A 20,366-nucleotide genomic window follows, 5' to 3' on the forward strand; every position below is an offset into this window, starting at 1 on the left:
TAGGATACTGCCAAAGCATGAATAATTGTGACGAGGCCTGAAAGATAAGTCACGGAATGATGCCAAGCAGATTTCTGAAAAGATGATCCCTGGTTCCAGCAGCTGCCAGAAAATTCTAAGGTCACGAAAGGTCAAGGTGGCAGAGAGCCTCCTCCGAGAGGGTGAGGGCTTGGAAAGTAAAAGGTAATGGAATCGCTTCCACTGAGGTCACTGGTGCTGAGTGGTGTGGTCCGCGCAGGACTTGCCAACAGACCCCCCTACCCCCCGCCCTTGTCATTCTCTTACATCATTAACTCGTACCTTCCTCCAGATTTGGCCGGACCAGCTGAGGCTGCCCGGCCCCATCTGTGACGGTGGCACTTGGAGAAGGCATTTCTGTCCATTCCGAACGCTGGTCTCGAATGTATAATTTTTTCTTAAATGAGAAAAACAGATCTCACAATGGCCAGTGTTGATGTCAGCTGTAGAGCCGAAATATTCAGGGTGGACATTTGCACTTGTTAGACGATCAGAGGACAATGAAGTAAGAGGGCATTGGTGGCACAGATGTATGGGGGGTCGTCCGCGGACGGTGGCTGTGCCAGAGCTCTCCATCAGTGGCCGCAGACCGTCGGTTATCCCTCGAGTGGTACTCACAGACTCCTCACTCCGTGCGTGACACAGGGCCTAGGAAGATCGGAACAGGGTGGAGACAGAGAGGCTCTCACTTATCTTGACTCGAAAGTGAAAATGGATGTTTGAAATATAGAGATGAGCTTCAAACCTCCCGTCGGCCAACAGAGTCCACGTTCACCCTGACCAGAGCACCTAAAATCTCCCAAGCCATGGCGCTTGCCTTTTGCTCTCTGTACCTTCGAGTCCTGTGGGCAAAAGTGTGGGAGTCGTGAATCGGCTGAAGGAAGCAGCTGGAGGAAAGATAGACAAGGCAGAAAGAACCCAGGCAGCTCACAGAGGAGACGGGTGGACATGAGTGGGCCATAAATAGCCTCCAGCGAATTCAGTTGCCCTGTTTATTGGCTCATCCTATTCCCCTGAGAAAGGACCCGAGGGGCAGGAAGGCTGTGCAGCATGGGAGGGATTGGGACATCCGCTTGGGTTGCCCTGGTTTGTCTGCCATCCTCATCCAAAGAAGGGCTTGGCTGAGTTGGGGCGTTGGCTCGGTGCGGCGTGTAGGTTTGTGGGTAAGACAATCCTTATCTTCCCCAGGCGCAAGGTGTAGCCGCCTGCTGGGATCTTAGCCCCCACCCCCCTACCTCCCTTCAGGATGACAGTGAGCAAAGTCTCAACAGCCCCCCCCACCACCACCCATGGCCAGAAAGTGGGACAGGTGTAGAAGTAAGTTGGTGAGTCGAGGGCCTCATTTTGGGCGTTTCTGGAAGACCAGAGAGACCCCGTCACTGACTTTGGAGTCAGATAGGAATTTGAATTTTGGTTCTGTCTCTGAGTAGCTTGACCTTGGCCAAGTGACTTCCCGTCTCTGAATCCATTCCATTTTCTCAGCCGTAAAACTGGAATGCTGTGTCCCTCCCAGAGCTGGTGTGAAGATTCGATTCGAAGGGAGAAGTCCTGTGAGGTTCTCTTTGAGAGGATGAGTTTTGAAGTGAGAAGTCAACTTAGGCATCGGTCCCAACGCCCGGCACAGAGTTGGGTACTCAGTGAAACGAAACCAAACCAACCCTTGGTTACCCTCATGATTTAAGTTAAATCAAATCAAAGCAGTATCAAAGAGAGGAGGGGAGCCAGTGCAACTAGGAGTACTGCCTGTGGTGGTGGTGGTGGTGGTGGTGGTGTTTCTCTAGCCAGCTCTCAGGTTTAGGAAGGCATGTGGGTCACCTGGGATGTAGTTCCCAAGGCACATCTCGATTCTGGATTCCATACCGACATCACTGCCCATTCTGTTTAATTGCATACTTTGTTGACATAAACAGGATTTTTACTTATTTCTAGTCAGCAGAAATTGGAGAAGTAGGCCTTTTAAGCCAATACAATTACCTTCTGATGTATGGAAAGTTTGATCCAGCCGGCTTGACGAGAAAGCACTCATGAGCAAGGTTTCCTTAGGTGACTGATGGGGTGGGATGGGCAGGAATGAGAAGAACAGACACTCGATAATTGTTTGCATATTACATGAACCCACATACATTTGTTGGGGTAAATAACCCTCCCCGTGAATGATCTCAGATGTTCCAATCTCTCTGTCCTTTCCTTAAATAACAAGTGGACCATGCAGAGAAAAGAGCCAAGTTTTCTCAGCTTTTTGGAACAGGGAGGGTTATTTGAATAGAATTTCTTCTTATTGATTTTGTTGAAAGGCATCAGATGCAGTCATCCTAAAAGAAGCTTAGGGAGAATTGATAGATTTTTTTTTTCTATCCAGAAGATACATAAATTCATCTGTTTCTTGACTCCCCCTCTGAATTGAGTGCACTTTGATCTTTAATTTGGGGTCTTTTATCATGAACACAACATTAATGACCCATTTCTTTCTTTAAAGAGAATTTACAGTACATACACTGTACATAACATCTTACACAATTAGACAAACACCAGGGAATCTATGTTTCCGGAGTGTGTGTGACATTGTCAAATTTGACTTTGATTAAGGCTTACTTCTGGTGTAAACAGATGTTCGAGGGCTCGGGCATCTTTCAGGGCCCAGCTCCATTGTGTGCAAAACAGTTCAGTAGCTTCCGAGGTGGAACATCTATCTATGTGGCTGCCTAAATAGCTAATTTGAGGGGCACAGAAATGCCCCCCCTCACCCCCCTAAATTTCTCTTTATAGCTGCAGTGCATTTGGGCTTTGCTTTTAAGGCATTATCTCCCCCAGCCTGGCAGAGAAATGCAGATCTGTGATACTACTGCAGTCCTTTTTCATTATCACATTAACACGGATGAACTCGCCAGATGAACAAGAGTCCAACAGGGGGTAGAGGGATAGGAAATTTTAAAAATTTAACTCATATTTTTTGGTGTGGAGAGATGGAAAAGTTCTAGAAGGTAGGGTGGTTGTCTGAAAGGTCTGGAGGGACTCCATAGGTAAGAGAAGCCCACCCTAAATGGGTAAGGTAGGTGCCAGAGGGCCACCTTCCCTGACCTCACGTCAGCTGTGATCCCCAGGAGCCCCCCGGGGGGGCGGTGCCAAAGGGTAAGGGTTCTTTCCAAGGAGATTAATGAGGCTGGATGGAAATAGAGAAGCGGAGAGGGCCCCTGTCACAGAAGAGCTTGTGAACATCAGGAGAGGGTGGCAGGGACTCTGGATCAGGTCCTCCGGTTTATGCGCAGGTGCTCCCTGGAGCAGTGAGCCGAGGAGGACCACAGAGGCTCCTGGCTGAAATGCTCCCGCCCAGTATTTCACTTCAGCGGGAAACACCCAAAATCCTACTGTGTGCCAAGCTCTATTTTAGAAGCCAGGAACATAACAATGAATAAGACACGGACTCTGACCTCATAATTTCTAAACAAAGGAGTGACTAGGTGCTTTTTTTACTTCCGTTAATGCAAGCTGGCATGTGAAAATACCTATGAAGGTTGGACACGTGTCATGCCTGTAGCTGAAACTCTTCAACTTAATTGCTTTATTTTCCTGGCAGGAAACAGATAACCACACACATGACTTAAGCCAGGAAATCAGCTTCAGCTTAATCAATATTTAGAGTGTGATGTGTTGCTAATTGGTGTTGGTTGTGTACATAACAGAGGTAGCCACAGCTCATGGCGTGGCAGCTGCCCACTGGGTCTGCTTCAATCCACGAGACACCAGCTTCCTACTTTGCATACGTGCCCCAAAGACTGAAGGCCGTCATGCCTTCTTGAGGGATTTGGACCCTGCCCCTAGAGCCGCAGATGGTGCCTTTGAGGTCCCCTTCGGGGCCAGCACCCCCCCCTCCACCACCATATTACGAAAGCCTTGTCCATCCCTGAAATTGTTCTTCTCTTGTACTCCTGCTTCTCCCACTTCTCAAGTCATCTGGCTCAGCTGGTGACATTTTTCTGCACCCAGGCTAGCTCGAACTTCTCATCCCACTTAGATCTTTACCAAAGGAAACAATAGCAAGATGCCAACGCTGCCACCACTGGGGAACCTTTGCAAAATAACCCATCAAGCGCCATCAACCACACGTCTACGAAGTTATGCCTAATTGGGTTATTCATCTCATTTCTCCCGTATGATCATTCCTTTAAAAAGCACATTTTCTGTCATTTTGTGGTTTCCGAAACTCTAAATCTAGAATAAAAGCTCGATAATCTAGAACCGTAGTCGGCAAGCTGTGGTCGACGGGCGCAGCCAGCTGCCTGTTTGTGTAAACAGAGTTGAACGGGCCCACAGCCGTGATCATTCGCTTATAAGTCAGTTGTCTGTGGCTGCTTTCTTGGTACCACAGCAGAGCTAAGCAGTTTTCATGGACACCAAGTGGCCTGCAAAACCTAAAATACTTACCATATGGCCCTTTTTTTTTTACAGGAAAAGTCTGCTAACTTCATATCTAGAATAGCACCAGCCAGTAGAAGTATAAACGAGTACGAGCCACCTGTGTAATTTCAAATTTTTCGATAGCTGCATTTAAAAACTAACAGGTGAAATTCATTTGGGGGGAACATATTTTGTTTAACTCACTGCATCTCAGTATGATCCACTTCAACACGTGGTCAGTATGAGAACTATTAGATAGGTTGCATTTTTTAAAACATTGAAATCCAGTGTATATCGTACACTTACAGCACATCTCGATTGGAACCCGTCGCATTTCTTCTGTATTGGCATGCGTCTAGAACCCATAAGCTCCTAAAGCGTGGATTTACTTTTCCTGCATTTGAGGTTTTGAAGTAGGTGAAAATAAAATAATCTTCATATGCACAGATAAAGATTTCCTTTAAAACCGAATTTTGAGGGAAGGCTCTGGAGAGAGAACACCGTCAGGTGTCCTATACCTTTTTCGTTCCCCTCTGTCACCACTGATCTCCACAGTGATGAGCCCGACGTCCAGAAAGTCATGGTTCATCAGGCAAAGCTGAAGCCAGTGTCAGCAGGCTGCGCTTATTAACGTGGGAAAGTGGGCCGGTGCACGTTTCACCCTAAGATGGAAAGCAACGAACGTTACCACTAACTGCACTTGCCAGTGGAAGCTCATGAAATCACATAGCCTTTCCCCCAGAATTCTGTTTAAGAGAAGCATTAGCCTGGAGTTGCCAGCGTCAGCGATAAAAACATGATTCAAAAAAATAATAAAATAAAATAAAATAAAATAAAATAAAATAAAATAAAATAAAATAAATAAAATAAAATAAGCGGCAGAAGAGGACTAGGGTGTGTTTTTAAGGTAGACAAAAAAGGAATGAGGAAGACGTTTTAAGTCATTTTCTGAAAAAAAACACACGGTGACATTCAGTATGTCCTGGCCTCTGCTCTCTGTTGCCTTATTAACTGGGCACGTGTGGGTTTGAGTGAGGGTGGTGGCTTTTGGGGCACTGGGAACGAGGGACACTCGCCAGCATCGGCTGCCACGCTGTCCAGCCTCCCTGTCTTCGGCTGGCCTCTGCGCTGGATTCGCATCTTGAGAAGGGGCCACATCTGGGCACATCTGTCTGAATGAACAAACCGCCCCTTGTGGACAAATGCTGAGGGTACCCGTAGCCCCAAGAAAGCTGAACTAAGCCCAGCCACTCCTTACAGCCTTGCTGCCGTGCGCGTGGGGGGACAACGTGGGAGAGGGCCGGGCTCCTGGGCTTGCCTCTACTAAGCCACCAGCAGGGTGCTGTGGGGGGACCACTCAGCGATCACTGCCTCGTTGGAAGAGTGGGGGGGCTGGCTCGTCACCAAGGGCTCTAACAGTTACTACTTCTAATTATGAGATTATTTTTATGTTTGTTTTCCCCCCTGTAATTTGGAAATATAAATGAGAGCATAAAACAATTAAGCCTCTCACTGCGGGGGCAGACAGTTTGGACTGTACCCACCTCTTTACATATTTCTTCCCACACTTTTCCCATGACTAATCAAAAGGGATGGCCAGCCCTCCTCACTCTGCTACGTGGAGAAGCTACATTTTTTTTAAAATTTTCATCTTTAGGACACTTGCTTTTCTCTTCATCCCCCCACTTTTCCCCCCCAATATTCATGTAGTACAAATTCAACTCCAGGCTAATGCTTCTCTTAAAGATGAATAAAAATAGATAGCACATGTCTCTCCCTTATCCTGTCTCCTGGTCACTTCATCCTTCATGCGAACAGCTAGTGGATTCAAGCAAATGTGTATATGTTTTTCCTTGTTTTAAATTAAAGATTATATTTATTTATTCATGAGAGGTGGAGACATGGGCAGAAGGAGAAGCAGGCTCCACGCTCGATGTGGAAGCCTGATGTGGGGCTTGATACCAGGACCCCAGGGTCACCCCTTGAGTTGAAGGCAGACCCTCAGCCACTGAGCCACCAAGTGTCCCTATTTTTCCTTTTCTTAAAAAACAACAGCAACAACAACAAAACTCAAATGATACTTCTGAAACTTGTTTTAAAAAAAAAACAAAACCCTCAAACTTTGGAGATCATTTCGTTATCTGTACATGAGGCTCTTACCTGTTTTAATAGCTGTCTAGCCCTCCAGGAGAGGATGTACTATTATTTACTGAACCAGCCCTGTCTAGATGGACATTTAGTTTTCCATCTTTTGCTGTTGCAAATAGTCCTGCAGTGAAAACCTGTACATACATCATCTTGCACAAATTTGAGTATATGGGTAGGATAAAATCCTAGAGGAGGAATTATTGGACCAGAGGGTGGGTGCATTTCTACGTTTGTTGGATACTCCCCGACCGCCGTCCATAGAGATCACTCTCACCAGCAGTATGTAGTAAGAGGCCAGTTTGGCGGGTACAGTGTGTTATTGGACTCTTGGATCTCTGTGAACCGAGTAAGTTCAAACTGATATCTTCAGCGTGGTTTCAATTTGCTTTTCTCTTATTATCAGTGGGAATTTGCTTATTGATGAACTCTGTCATTTGCTCATTTTTCTTGGTTGTCAGCTTTGTTTCTAATTGACTGTCAGTGCTTTAAAATAGAAACATGCTTCCCATTTCCAGAAACTTTCAATGATTCTTCAGTGTCAGTAGAATGAGAGTCCGCATTCCCTGGGCTGGGATTCAGTGTCCTTCAGAGCCAGGACCTAACCTCCCCCCACCCCCGCCCCCCGACCTCATAACCCCATGTCTTTTTGCATCTTTAATCCCATTCTGTTCTCTGGTCAAACCAATCTGCCTCTATCTAGTATATCTGCTCTTGCTTAAGCTGTTGACATTGCTTGTGGGGGCTTCCATGAGCCTCTTTACCTAAAGAACCTCTCTTCACCCCTCAAAGCCCAATGAAAACCCACTCTTTCCATAAATTCTAGATCCCCCAGGTAGAATTACCCTCACCTGGGACTGTACTCCATTAGGACTTGCGTCTAGGTTGACAGGAGCCTTGAGCACATTCTGCCTTTGGGTCACTGCTCTTTGTCAACACAATTCCCTGATACCTAGCTTTGTGTCTCAGCCCCTTCTGGGAAGAAAGGGGTTCTTAGCGCTTCCTTCTTTAGAAAAGGCCACAGTGACCTTTTTCTTTAGACTTGTAAAAATATTCACAGCATAAAATTTACCAATTTAACCACTCTTAAGGGTATACAGCTCAGGGGCAGCAAGTACATTCACATTGTTGCACAACCATCCCCACCATCCATCTCCAGAACTCTTCTCCTCTTGTAAAACTATCACTCTGTGCCCATTAAACAATAAGTTCCCATGATCTCTCCCCCTCCCCTGATCGCTAGCAACCACCAGCCCTTCTGTCTCTATGGATCTGACTGCTCCAGGCACTTCATACAAGTAGAATCGTATGGTATTTATTCCTTATGACCGGTTTATCTCACTTAGCGTAATGCCCTCAAATTTCACCCACACTGTAGCATGTGCCATACTTCTCTTTTTAAGGTTGAATGAGATTCCATTGTGTGTATATATCACATTTTGTTTATCCGTTTATTCACTGAGGTGGATGTCTACCTCTTGGCTGTTGTGAATACGGCTGCTGTGAGCATCAGGGTATGTCTATGAATGTATCTCTTCAAGTCCCTGTGTTCTGCTACGTTGGGTATACAGCCAGGAGTGGAGTTGCTGGATCATGTGGTAATCCTGTGTTTAATTTTTTGAGGAACTGATGTACTTTTTGACTCAGTGGCTGCATGATTTTACATTCCCACCAGCCATGCACCAGGAGTCCGGTTTCTCTACGTTCTCTCCAACACTTTATATTTTTGTTTTATTTATTTATTTATTTATTTATTTATTTATTTATTTATTTATTTATTTTGGTTTTGGATCATAGCCATACTAATGGGAGTAAAGTGGTCTGAAGTCACCTTTTCCCTACTGTGTTTTGGATGCCCGAATCACAAACTTTTATTTAGAAGAGCTCTAAGTGCCCATACATCAGTGCCTTATGCTCAAAACAACATTGCCTTGATCTCATGACCAACTGTCCAAATTTCTTCTGGAAGGAATGTCCGTTTTAAGAGGTCTTCATACTTAAAGAACGAGATAAATAAACACACAGCTAAAATCTTTCTTGGCACAGGTAACACCATCCATGGTGAGAGAATCAGACAACACAGTCTGAGGTCCAAGCCTTGCCTGTGTGTGATTTGGAGCAGTGGAAACTCCTGCTGGGCCATCCGTCATGCGTGCTTGTGCTGGCTCAGAACTTACGGGAGAGGAAGGGCCAGGTTGGCATCCCTGTCATGTTCCCTCTCGGGTGCACTTTGAACTCGTCTCCCACCCTTTGATTTGGCTGCGTCTGATCACCATTTGAAGTCAGGACAATAGTTTGGAAATGTCTGAAGCTGGCTCATCTCTTTCACGCGAAGGCAGAGTCACCGATGCTGGATTTGTTGCGAACTAGCTCCTCTATTTGGAAACCAACTCTGGAATGATTGCCACGTAGCTTTGAAAGTCACATTTTGATCAGCAGATGCTACTGAGTCTGGGGAGAGAGTTTAATGTGGCCTAATCTTCATTAGTGTGTGTGTTGGTTTTTCTGTAATTGTTCGGTCGTGGTTTTGCCATCTTGTGCGTCCCACATTCATTGCTTTATGTAGATGCCTATTTTTTATTCCAGGAAAAAAATGCACGTATCTGTTAATCTGATGATTTTTAAACTCCCTGTACTTTCTTTCCTTTTTTTTTCCTTTTCAGAACGTTGTCCCGTCTTTGGGCAGGCCGACCTCCCTGACTACGTCGGTGACCCCCAAAGCCGAGCAGAGCGTGGCTTACAAAGACTTTATTTATTTCACTGTCTTTGAAGGGAATGTCCGCAATGTCTCTGAAGTCTCGGTTGAGTATTTATGCTCTCAGCCTTGTGTTGTCAATCTGGAAGCGGTCGTTTCATCCGAGTTCAGAAGTAGCATCCCTGTGTACAAAAAGAGGTGGAAGAATGAGAAGCATCTTCACACCAGCAGGACACAAATAGTACATGTGAAATTTCCAAGCATCATGGTTTACAGAGATGATTATTTCATCAGACACTCCATTTCAGTATCCGCGGTGATACTACGCGCCTGGATTACTCACAAATACAGTGGTGGAGACTTGAATGTTAAATGGGAGGAAAATTTGCTACATGCTGTAGCGAAAAATTATACTCTGCTGAAGACAGTCCCGCCTTTCGAACGCCCTTTCAAAGATCATCAAGTGTGCCTTGAGTGGAACATGGATTATATTTGGAACCTTCGGGCAAACAAGATTCCCCAGTGTCCTCTTGAAAATGGTAGGTCATTTGCCTTGCGAGGAGCCTCGTGCTCATTTCTTCAGATAGCCTGTATCACGAGAGGTTGGCAGGAGAAGGTTCTCGCACTAGCAGGTGGGGGAGGCAAGGAAAACGACGAGCACACCGGATCGGCTTTAGGACTCCGGGGGAGAAAGAGGGTGGAAGGAAAAAGGTGAAGAGAGAAGAAACAGTAGTAGAGAATAGAGTGCACTTGAGAGTCACAGAGGTCATGGAGGGACCTTGAGAGGTTTGGCTCTGAAGTTGTCAAAGGAGTGTTAATGCCACCGAGACCGACCCTGGGAACATCTTCCTCCCTCTGTCCCTTCATGAGTATCCGATATTTTTAACTGGAGTGTTTTATCCCAGGGGAGATGAGAACCAGACGAGCCTTTGTGTCGGGCGGGAAGGAGGTATCCCACGGTAGTTTCCAGCCCAGAGCGCATGGGTTCAACTCCTGGCTCTGCCCCTTTCTGCCTGTGTAATCTTGGAATTCTGGGAGCCTCAGTTTCCTTGTCTGTAAAGTGGGGATGATCGGTAACAGTTCCGTCAGAGCAGAGTTGGGAAAATGAAATGAGATGTAATTTGCTTAACGCACAATCAGCACTCAGTAAAAAAGTAGCCGTGACGATGATAGAGTCCAAACTCTGCATTTTATCCTAAACGCCATGTGGTTACAGCCGCCAAAGGACCCATGCAGGGGGTTCCCGTGCCTTCCCTTAAGCACCGGGGTTGGAGCTCTCTGGCTGTGTGCCCTTAGGGGAAGTTCTCTCCCTTGGCAAGAGGAGCACCTTCCTATGGGGATGCTGAGCGCCCCCCAGCTCTTCTGCTCATCCCCCGATGGGGAGCTACGCTGGGCATGCTCCCAGGCACTCACCTGGGATCTGACAGTGCTTCCTGCAGTGTAGCCCTAGGACCAGCTCCCACAGTCACGCAGGGCTCTTGGTGTAAATGCAGATTCCCAGGCCCCCACACAGCCTACTGGGTCAGGAGCTGTGGGGTGTAGGGCCCCGAGATCAGCACTTGAAACACACTCCCATGACTCTGACGCATCTTGAAGCTCCAGGACCTCTGGAGCAGCGGCAGAGCTGGTGGGTTCTTGACCTAGAGTGACAGTGGCCCAACCGCCATGGGCCTGTGACAGAAGACGCTTCCCTGGGAGGTGCCTGACCCCTGCTAGTCTTTGAGAGGACTTGCTTTGGGGCAAGGTGACTTAACCCTGAGAAAACAACAGCGATGAGTATTCCCTGGGACCGCCCCAAACGGCCCTGCATCTAGAGGAAACGTGAAGGGTCTGTTTAGCCATACGTTATGGTGGGTCAGAGGCCACCTGCCGTAGAACAAATACATTCAACATTAAAAAAAAAAATTTTTTTTTTTTACATTTAGCATTAAAAAAAACCTTTTCTTTATTTGAAATAATTATAGACGTGCAGGAAGTTGCAAAAATGGTAGAGAGCCCTGCATATCCTTCCCCCACCTTCCCTCTAATAAAGATCTTTCCTGACTGTAGGACGCTAGCGTGAGCACAAAACTGATGTTGACTTAGACCGTGGACTTTATTCAGAATTCACTAGTTTTTACAGGAGCTCTTGTGTGCGTGTGTGTGTGTGTGTGTGTGCATGCACGCGTGTGTAGTTCTCTGCCCTCCTATCCTGCACTTGGTCTGAGTAGCCTTGTTCCGTGTCTGGCTGATTCCATGGTTGTGTGGTGCTCAAAGTACAGATCTGGAGAGGAGGAAGCCAGACTCCGTTCCCGTGTGCGTGTGAGTTGGGGGTAGGGCGGGCGGGCAATTAAATGTCTGAAACAGTCGAGCTGCCTGCATTTCGATGATCAGTGTGCATCCTTCCTCCACGCAGAACCCCTTGCTAGCATCTTTCTGGAATGCCTTCCACGGGGAGACCTAATTTATTAAGGAGAAGGAAGCACGAGGCACATACAAGCCAGTTTTTTTTTTTTTTTTTTTTTTTGATGTGCCTCCGATTTTGTCAGGGCGTAATGATTCCATTTCATGTTTGGCAAATCACATATTTCTCACTGAAGAATGACTAAATTGCAAGCTGGAAGTTTTCAGATGAAGTCATTTATGAACTAGCCGAGGTCTTAGGGCCCCTGCCCATACCCTTAAAATGTGAACCACCTTTTCTTTCTTTTGTTGTTCCTTCCCGTATTCACTGAGCTTCGCGGAATAGCGCAGTGGGATTTTTCTCTCCACCTTCTTCCAAGCATTACTTTTGGGGTGAGAACCAATCTGATAAAAGCACGATGCAGAGGAAAAACCTTTTCTAATAATTAAAGTCCTCCAAAATGGTTGAGGGGGGTGGTGCTCCGTGCACTCTCAAAGCCAGCTCTGTTTGCGTGGCTGTGATTTGTTCACCGAAAAGGGGAACATTCCCTCGCCCTCTCTTTAAAAGAGGAATCAAAAGAGCGTCTGCAGCAGCCCTATGGAAAGTGTCCACGACCTTTGTTCTTGATACGCTGTGCGATGGAAGGGGGCCAGGCCTCTGGCTTGTTCTTAGCAGGGGCTTCTTTATTCAGCTCTCGATGAACAAGAGTCAAGTCAGAACAACAAGATGGCATTAGGGAGCCGAGGGGGTGCCTTTCATGTCCGGTCCCCTTGCAGTCTGCAGCCAGCGCTGGGGTGGGGTGGGGGCGGGGGGGGACGTTTTCTGTGTCGAGTGCCTGGTGTCCTACGACAGCTCCACGTCTGGACTAAAGGACCCTGTGACTTGCTTTCATTTTCTTTTTCCTTTATAAAGAGAGAAGAGAGCCGAGGCGCCCCCACGCACGGGGCTGTTCTGTGAGGACGGTTAGGGTGCCTCTCCCCCAAAGGCCCAGGGCCGGCACCCACCGTGAGGCTGTGCGCCTGGACGCCCGCCCCTCCCCGCGGCCCGCCGTGTATCTGCTTTGCCACGATCCTGCCAGGCCGGGCCTTTGGCCTGATTTTTGGTGGACGTGCAGCAGATTTTTGTCCGGCCCTGCCAAGAAAACCTTCCCCAGATCAGAAGTCGGCAGCCTCTCAGGACACAGGTGTATCCAGGCCTGGCCACGTGTCCTCCTGGTGCACCTGTCCCTGCTGCATTCTGGGCACGTGGGCCAGCGGTGGCCAGGCACGCCACACCTAGGGCCCCAAGCGTATTGTCCGTTTCCCTGGGGGAAGGGACCAGGCCTTGGCCGTTGTCCCTCAGCGGTGACACATGTGCCTGACTCACGCATGAACTCATCGAGAAAAAGCGATCCACCCCCAGGCAACAACTCCAGGCCCGCCTGGACCTCTCTTCCTGCCTGTCCCACCGTGGCAGGTCAGCTGGCCCTGTTGCCTCCATACTCGATCGCCCCGCACCACGAGTGTTGCCGTCATACCGGTGGATGTCACCGCCGGCAGCGGCCTCATTCCCCACGTGGCAGCCAGTGCAGGCAGGTGGCATCACCCCCCGCAGGTGGTTCCTCCCGCTGCAGTGAGGAAGAGCCCCTCGATGACCCCTGTGCCCAGGGTCCCTGTCCCCTACCCTGCCGCGTCTCCTGACGTGTCCCCCTTATGCACCTGCTTCCTGCTCCTTGAGCTTCTCGGGGTCATTCTCCCTTTGGGACACTTACGTTATCACTCCCTGTGCTAATGCCATGTCAGGAGAGAGGGCTCGCTGAGCCGGTTATCTAGGATGGCAGCCCCACCCCGTTGTTCTCTATCTTCACCCCCTTCCCAGCCCTATCGTCACCAGACTTTGTAATTAAATATGCGTCATTGCTTTCTTTGCCCGGGGAGTCTCTCTGTACTAGGACGCGAGCTCCCTAAGGCCAAGGTCCTGGCTCGCTTTGTGCGGTGCCCCCCGCCCCAGCCCCTAGCACCCCGCAGGCATCCAGTGACTATTTGTGAATTGAGTGACGGATGCTGTCAGCCAAGGGGCAAGGACTGCGTGTGACCATCACACTGGGACATCCTCACACAGCTGTGTTGCCACATTAGCGAGCACCCAGGGGTAGCGGGCGGCTGTCCCTAGGCTCGCACACAGGCCACAGCTGCCCCGGGAGAGCCCTTCTGGGGCTGTGCTGGTTAAGGATGCAATCTCTTGGTCAGTCATTCTCCTTGGCAACCGCACATGAGCCCCCCCTTTGCCCTGCCCTCGTAGTTTGAGTCTGGGATTCCCCAACCCCCGCCTCGACCAAGTCGATGCCTTTTACGGGAAATAGGCCTCCCCCTGCCCCCACTGCTGCACCACGTGGCAAAATCATCCTTCTACTTTGGTAGCTGGCTCAAATGTCCACTCCTCCCCTGCCCACCCCCCTTCCCCACTGAAGCTTCTCTCTTTTCTTTTTTCATCCCTGCAATCAGAAATTAACTCCCTGCCCTCTGGCCTTCCCTAGCTGCCTGTGGGTGCCTGTGTGTCATGTTCAAGTCAGGGAAACAGAGAACATTGAGCACCAGCTAGGTATCAATTTCTCTGCTAGGGTTGGAGGCTGGAAGATACAGACACGGTGCCCCCTGTCTTTAGGTGCCTAAGCAGGAGGGAAGAGCTGCTACCCGTAGTGACAGCTGCTTCCTGTGGCTGAGTGCTCGCGGTGTGGCAGGCACTGTGCTAAGTGCTCTATGTATCTCATTTAATCTGCCCAGAGCCTTACTGTCACCTCTACAGGGGAGGAAACTGACTCAGAGAGGGTGGGGGACTTGTCTAAGGTCGCACAGCTCTCCATGATAGAGCTGGGATTTGAACCCAAGGGAGTCTGGTTCCCAAACCCCACAGGGAGCTATTATGCTGCACTGCTGAGGGATGTCATGAAACTATTTACCTATTTTAAGTCCTTCGTTCACTGAAAGAAGTCACTGAGCATCTTTACACATCCAGAGCTTTGCTTTCTTCTCAGCGGAGGCGACATCTGAGCAGACACTTGAAGGATGAGTAGAGTTTTCATAGTCGGAAAAGGGGTAGAGGGAAGGGTCTCCAGGAAAAGGAGAAGCATGAACCAGGACGCAGAGAGGAGAAAATGCATCCTGATGGCGGCAGGGGTGTGAGCCCGCATCTCCCGACGGGAGGGATGGCAACTAGGCCTCATCTTGGCCGCCAGCCCGGAGGAGTAAGAAGGATTCTGAGGCTGAGTCTGTGCCTAGTGCGAGAGTGGCAGGAGATGGGTTCCCGGTGCCTGGCACCAGGTGCAAATGTGGGGGAGCAGCTTCGTGCTCTGTGTTTGTCCGTCGAGGTAGAACCCCAGGTGTGAGTTGGGCGATTCGGGGAACTTAGACTGGAAAAGCAGGCCGGGCCCACACTGACGTGTATTAACCGTCTGCCCTGCTGTGCGTCTCTATGAACATTTCTCTGGTCTTCCCGCTTGGGGCAGACACTGGGGAGGGTGGCAGCTTCCTTCTTTTCCACTCTCTCTCTCCCTTTTGTCGACGATCCATCCTCCTCTTCAGAGCCAATGGATTAGAAGTGTGATTTCTTATAACAAAACTCCATTACAACAAAGTCATGGAAGGACAATGTGGGAGCCAGGCTTTACCTGTCCCCGTGAAACTACCAGTTGATGCAGTGAGACTATTTAAGGCAATGACATGATGATACCGTTTATAACTCTGAGAACTATGTATTTGGCACTTTTATTCAAAAGGAGAGAGAGAGAGAGACTTAGTTCTTTTTTTCCCTCCAGTTAATCACGGTGGTCTGAATTTCTCAGTAATAACACTAATTAATGCCTCGCATCTGCATGGCCCTTTATGGTTTCCAGAACACTTTTTCCGTGCACATTGTCTCATTTAATCCTCGTAATAGGCCCATGGGAAAGAGTATTATTCTCATCTTTTCTTTTCAGAGGAGAAAACCAAGGCTCAGCTTGTTTCAGGGGAGTCCAAGCTTCCTGATTCCTTCGACTTTGCTATGCCGCCTCTCTGAAATATGCTAATACAGCCCTAACCCAGGTTCTAAATTAGAAAGGAATACTCTTTTTTTAAGTTGAATTTTTACTGATGTGAATCATCCTGTTTTCCTCACCCACTGGACTTTGTGTCTTTGAAGCAGATTGAATAGTCACAGAGGCCTAGGGCGGGGAGGCCTTCTGTAGGGGGCTGGCGTCTCCTCCCGGCCTGCACGGGAATGCTCAGACTTTGTTCCTGGGTTTTTGTTTTTGGTTTTTTTTTTTTTTTTGGCCTAAAAAGAAATACATGCACCTGGTAAAAAATTCATAGAGTGTAAAAGGGGTTGGAGGAAGAGTGAGCTCCCACCCACCCTGTGCTCTCGTTCTTTTCCTAGAGGCAAACTCACTGACACTAGTTTCTTGCATCTGCTTCCAGAAATGCTCTCTGCTCCTATAAGCATTAAGTTCATACCCCTTTCTTCCAACACACATGGGAAGCTACTAAAAACTCTGTCCCGCTCTCATTGACAACACGGCAGAGATTTTTCTATAAGCAGTGCATGTGCTACACGACCTCAATCCTTTCAGTAGCTGCTCGGCATCCCGTTGCCTGACAGCCCATAATTTATTTAACCTGTCCCCTGCTGATGGTCACGCAGGTCACTTCTAGTCTTTTACTTTTGGCAGCAAGGTTTCGTCGAACATCCCTGTACATGCATCTTTGGGCACACCTACAAGTATGTTCAGAGGATAAATTCCTGGGAGTGAAATTTATTTTATTTTTAACACTCCTACTATTGAATATTCCACTGACTTCCTTACTCGCCCACTTCACTGCCTGGTATCCTTTGTGGGGAAGTTCTGACCTAAATCATACTTGCGAGAAAATTGAGTTTTAGTTCTCAGGCTTTGGTTTTAAAGAAAATGGAACCCCTGATCACACGTGCCTTTTAATGTCTTGCATTTGGAAAGCACTCTTGAGTTACCTGCGCTCCAGCTTTCCTTCTTCAGGTTGGAACATTTTAGCTTCTTTTCTGCCTGCTGCTACTTACAGACTTACAGTCTGGTTTGTTTTCGTTTGTTTGTTTTTGCCCCAAGACTCTCTCTAACTTCTCCACAAATGGGCTGAGGTCTCAGCTGCATCATTGTGGATGTGTTTGAAGCACGTCCTGAGTAGGGTTCTGTTACATGGACGTGGGACTGTCCCTGGAGCAGGTGTCCATGTCAGGGCTCTGATCACTCTGCTGACCTGGAGAATGGGCTACGTGACTCACCCCAACCGCCCCGCTCGGAGGTGGTGTTCAAAGTCCTTAAGAGCCCGTATGAGACAGGGTCTCCAGGTCAGGCTCCGCGGGCGCTAGCCGTAGTGCTGAAGCAGGATGGTGCAGGAGGCCCTTGCTGAGCCAACTCTACCCTGAAGGAGAGCCAGGATGGGTAGTGGTGCTGGGGTCATGGAGGGTCAAGGCAGCACCGACCTCTTTGGGAAGACCTGTGAGATGTGATGTGGTTTAATAAGAAGCTCATTGGGTTGTAGTGGGAGACCAGCTTTGAGTTCTACCTGCGTCTCTCATGGGCAGTGCAACCTTCACTTCTTGTCTCCAAATGAAGGAGTTTGTGCCATACAGACGGAATCCAATCCCTCTTTTTTCTCTAAAATTTGATAAAAGAAAACAAGCAAAAGCAGTCAAAGTGGTGGGTTCTAAATCTGACCCGTTTTCCTGGTATTTTTATGTTTGTCATAATGATGTCTTTTTCCTACCTAATTTCTGCATTCAAGATTAGCCAGAGAAAGGGATTTGGGGGAAGGGTCTGAAGGAAGAGAGGCTGTGATCTTATTTCAGAAGCATGGGGCACATTATAGAATTGTGAAAAGAGTTGAACAGGAGAGAGGCCGGCTCAGATTCTGACTTGGTAACACTGTGCCTATTTGTCCATTCATTTATTCATCATTCCCTCAATATTTGTGGAGCCTATCAAGTGCTGGGCTCCAGGGATGGGGTAATGATTGAAGTAATGTCCCTGCTCTCTTGGGACTTACATTCTGGAGGAAACTGGGCAAGCCTCTTACCCTCTTTGGACCTAAATTTTGGGCTTACGTGTTTCTACCTGTAAATTCTTTAATGGAGAATGACACTGGTATTATTACTTCCCATTCTAGTGGCCATGGCAGCCATCACTAATGAAACATAGTGCTCCAAGCAGCCCCACAGTCAGATATTAGAAAACAAGCCTAGATGTAGAATCCTAATGTCCTTTCCTGCTCTGAACTTTCATTCTTATTATTTCTAAGTAAGTGCTGAAAGAAAAATTGCAGGAGAACTCCAAATCATAGAACTATTCAAGCTGTAGATTTTACAAGAAAACCACCATCGCTTTGGTTTTGTTGGGTACAAAAGGTACGTGTTTTTGTAAAATTTATTTTAGATCTTTCTATCTTAGATTTTTTTCCTTCCACATCTTTTGCTGCAAGTTCTCCAGCTCAACCCGCTTTACTTTGATCCCTGGATAAAGGAGAGGCTCATCAGCATTGACTTTTAACTCCTTTCACTTTGGAAACCTCTTTATGAAGCCTCCTTTTACCGGAGTCAGGTTGGACAGAATCAAATCCTGCTCTTTTTGATAAATGTTTCTACTGCACACTAGGTAACTCAACAGCAATCACTAGCAGAAGGCCTCCTAGGGGGCTAACGTGGCCATCTGGTCTTTTATGTTCCACTCCACGCGGTGGAAGCCAAACCAAGGTTGGGCTGACAGCAGTCTCTTGGTGATTTTCTCCCTGGATTCCAAAGACACACTTGCAGTGTTTCCATTTCTAATCCCCCCTTCCCTTTCCCATAATAGATCAGCAAGTCCAATGTCCCCAAATTGAGCTCAAATAGTGAAGAATAAAAAAAAGTTTGCGTTGTTTCTGTTGGAATTGATAACTCTATCCTTTGGAGATTTCAAATGCCTCTCTACCTCTCACAAAACAGGGAGATTTGTGGACACTGGGGACAATGTGGCTCTATTTTATTTAATTCTCTTAGAAATAGGGGTCTGAGATTATGGACACTTTGCTCTTGTGATTTTTAAGTTTTAATGAGCCAGAGCTACCTCTCTCTATAATAAAACATTTCTCTCCATTGAGGAATGACAGCTGGGGTCTTCAGTATTGCAGGCTGAGGCATTGGATAACTTGGACAGAAGTTAACTCTTCCCTTTCCAGGAAGCCGAGGAAAATAGATAATTTCCACCATTGGGTCATGGACATTTCAACCGAAGAGCATTTTTTAAAAGAGAAAAGGGATTCTTTTCTTTTTCTTCCTTTGAAAGGGGGTTGGGTATGGAAAATATGAAAAAAAATCATTCTGGCCTCGTTGAAAGCAGTGGGTATTAAATACAGATGAGATAATTCAGTTCTCCTTTTAAGACTTGTTAAGGACACCCTATCTTCTCTAGAGCCACAGAGTTCTCCCACATTTGCAAAATAAAGTGGAAGGCTCCCTAGTTTTAAGGGGTTTGGGTTGGCCATTTTTGCCAAAGGTAATGTGTGGAATATATTGGAAAATCTGCACAGAAGGAAAAAACCTGTGCACTTCTAAGAGCATGGATTCTGAGACAAAACCACCTGAGTTTGAGTCCCAGCTCCACCTCTTATTTTTCAATCTTCTCTAGAGCTCAGTTTTTTCATCTGTTGAATGGAGGTAACAGAACCCATTTCATTGATGGTTATGGACTTAAATGAGATTACTCCTGGAATGGTTTGCTCAGCACATCCCTTGGCGTATTCTGTGTTCCATCAGCATTAGCTACCACTTTGGCACCTGTGCCTCCATTTCCCCATCTGTAAGGTGGGGATAATAGGATTATCCCTTTTCTTTCTAGGTAGCTAGCTAGCTAAATGAGACATAGACCCATTGACAGCAGTGTGGTTGGTGTCCTGCTGCTCGTGTGAAAACGGTTACTGTTGTTGCACAGATTCCAAACGCTTTCCTTAACACTGGAAGGGCAGCATGTGAAAGAGCCTAGGCCCCGAGCTTGAACATCACACGTCTGGCTCTCCTGCTTATTAGCTGTGTCCTTCGGCGAGTTATTTTACTTCTATGCCTCGGACTTTTCGTCTGTAGATTGGGACCCATAATTCAATCTCCTCAGTGGGGTTGCTGGGAAAACGAATTGAGACAGCTCTCTGTAAAGACGCTTAGCAGGCGTCCGGCATAGATTCAGTGTTCAATAAATGTTTGCTAATGTTTTCAGATGCTTTCTTGTAACTGGGCAGATTGGAACTGGGCAGAGGGTTCCAGGAAGAATGTGATTTGGGGAGCAGTGCTTTGCTGGAGATAATTGAAAGGCAGCCGTCTTGCTGTTTGCAGATGTGGTCACCCTCCTGGGCTTTCTCTATGCCTCCAGTGGAGAAAACACAGGCATTGTGAAGAAGTTCCTGAGGTTTCACAACCGAGAGCTGGAGGCCACCCGACGCCAGCGGATAGATTATCCAGTGTAAGAATGGGCAGGTGATGGGGGCTGGTGGGGCAGTACTGTGTTTCTCTGAAGACCAGGGCAGGCTAGTGGAATCCCGTAGGGAAGACACGCCTTGGTAGCACGTTTCAGAAAAATGTGGAGATCCACATGGCTTAGACAGAATTTGTGGCCCAAAGTATTCCTGAATTATTCTTGCAATTAGCAGTCCTCAGCGTGCCTCGGACTTTCCTGTGTCGGTCCCAGGAACGACACAAGCAGGGGACCAAGGTGTG

The 20,366-nt window shown here is 47.6% G+C and overlaps 1 protein-coding gene across 7 annotated transcripts in view; it reads left to right on the forward strand.

The window, feature by feature from the left end:
- Window positions 1-20,366, forward strand: part of SEL1L3 (SEL1L family member 3) — a 101,229-nt gene that overhangs the window by 5,571 nt on the left and 75,292 nt on the right. For 3 of the 7 annotated variants that reach the window (XM_072737956.1, XM_072737955.1, XM_072737952.1), the window contains exons 2-3: window positions 9,222-9,792; window positions 19,986-20,112. In XM_072737956.1, coding sequence (XP_072594057.1) covers window positions 9,519-9,792; window positions 19,986-20,112 — 401 coding nt within the window. In that variant the 5' untranslated portion in view covers window positions 9,222-9,518. Of the gene's footprint in view, window positions 1-8,564; window positions 8,753-9,221; window positions 9,793-19,967; window positions 20,113-20,366 lie in introns of those variants that run through there. The other 4 variants (XM_072737959.1, XM_072737954.1, XM_072737957.1 and 1 more) reach the window with 3 other exon arrangements.

This window comes from Vulpes vulpes, chromosome 14 (assembly GCF_048418805.1).
Source record: "Vulpes vulpes isolate BD-2025 chromosome 14, VulVul3, whole genome shotgun sequence".
Classification (NCBI taxonomy): Eukaryota; Metazoa; Chordata; class Mammalia; order Carnivora; family Canidae; genus Vulpes; species Vulpes vulpes.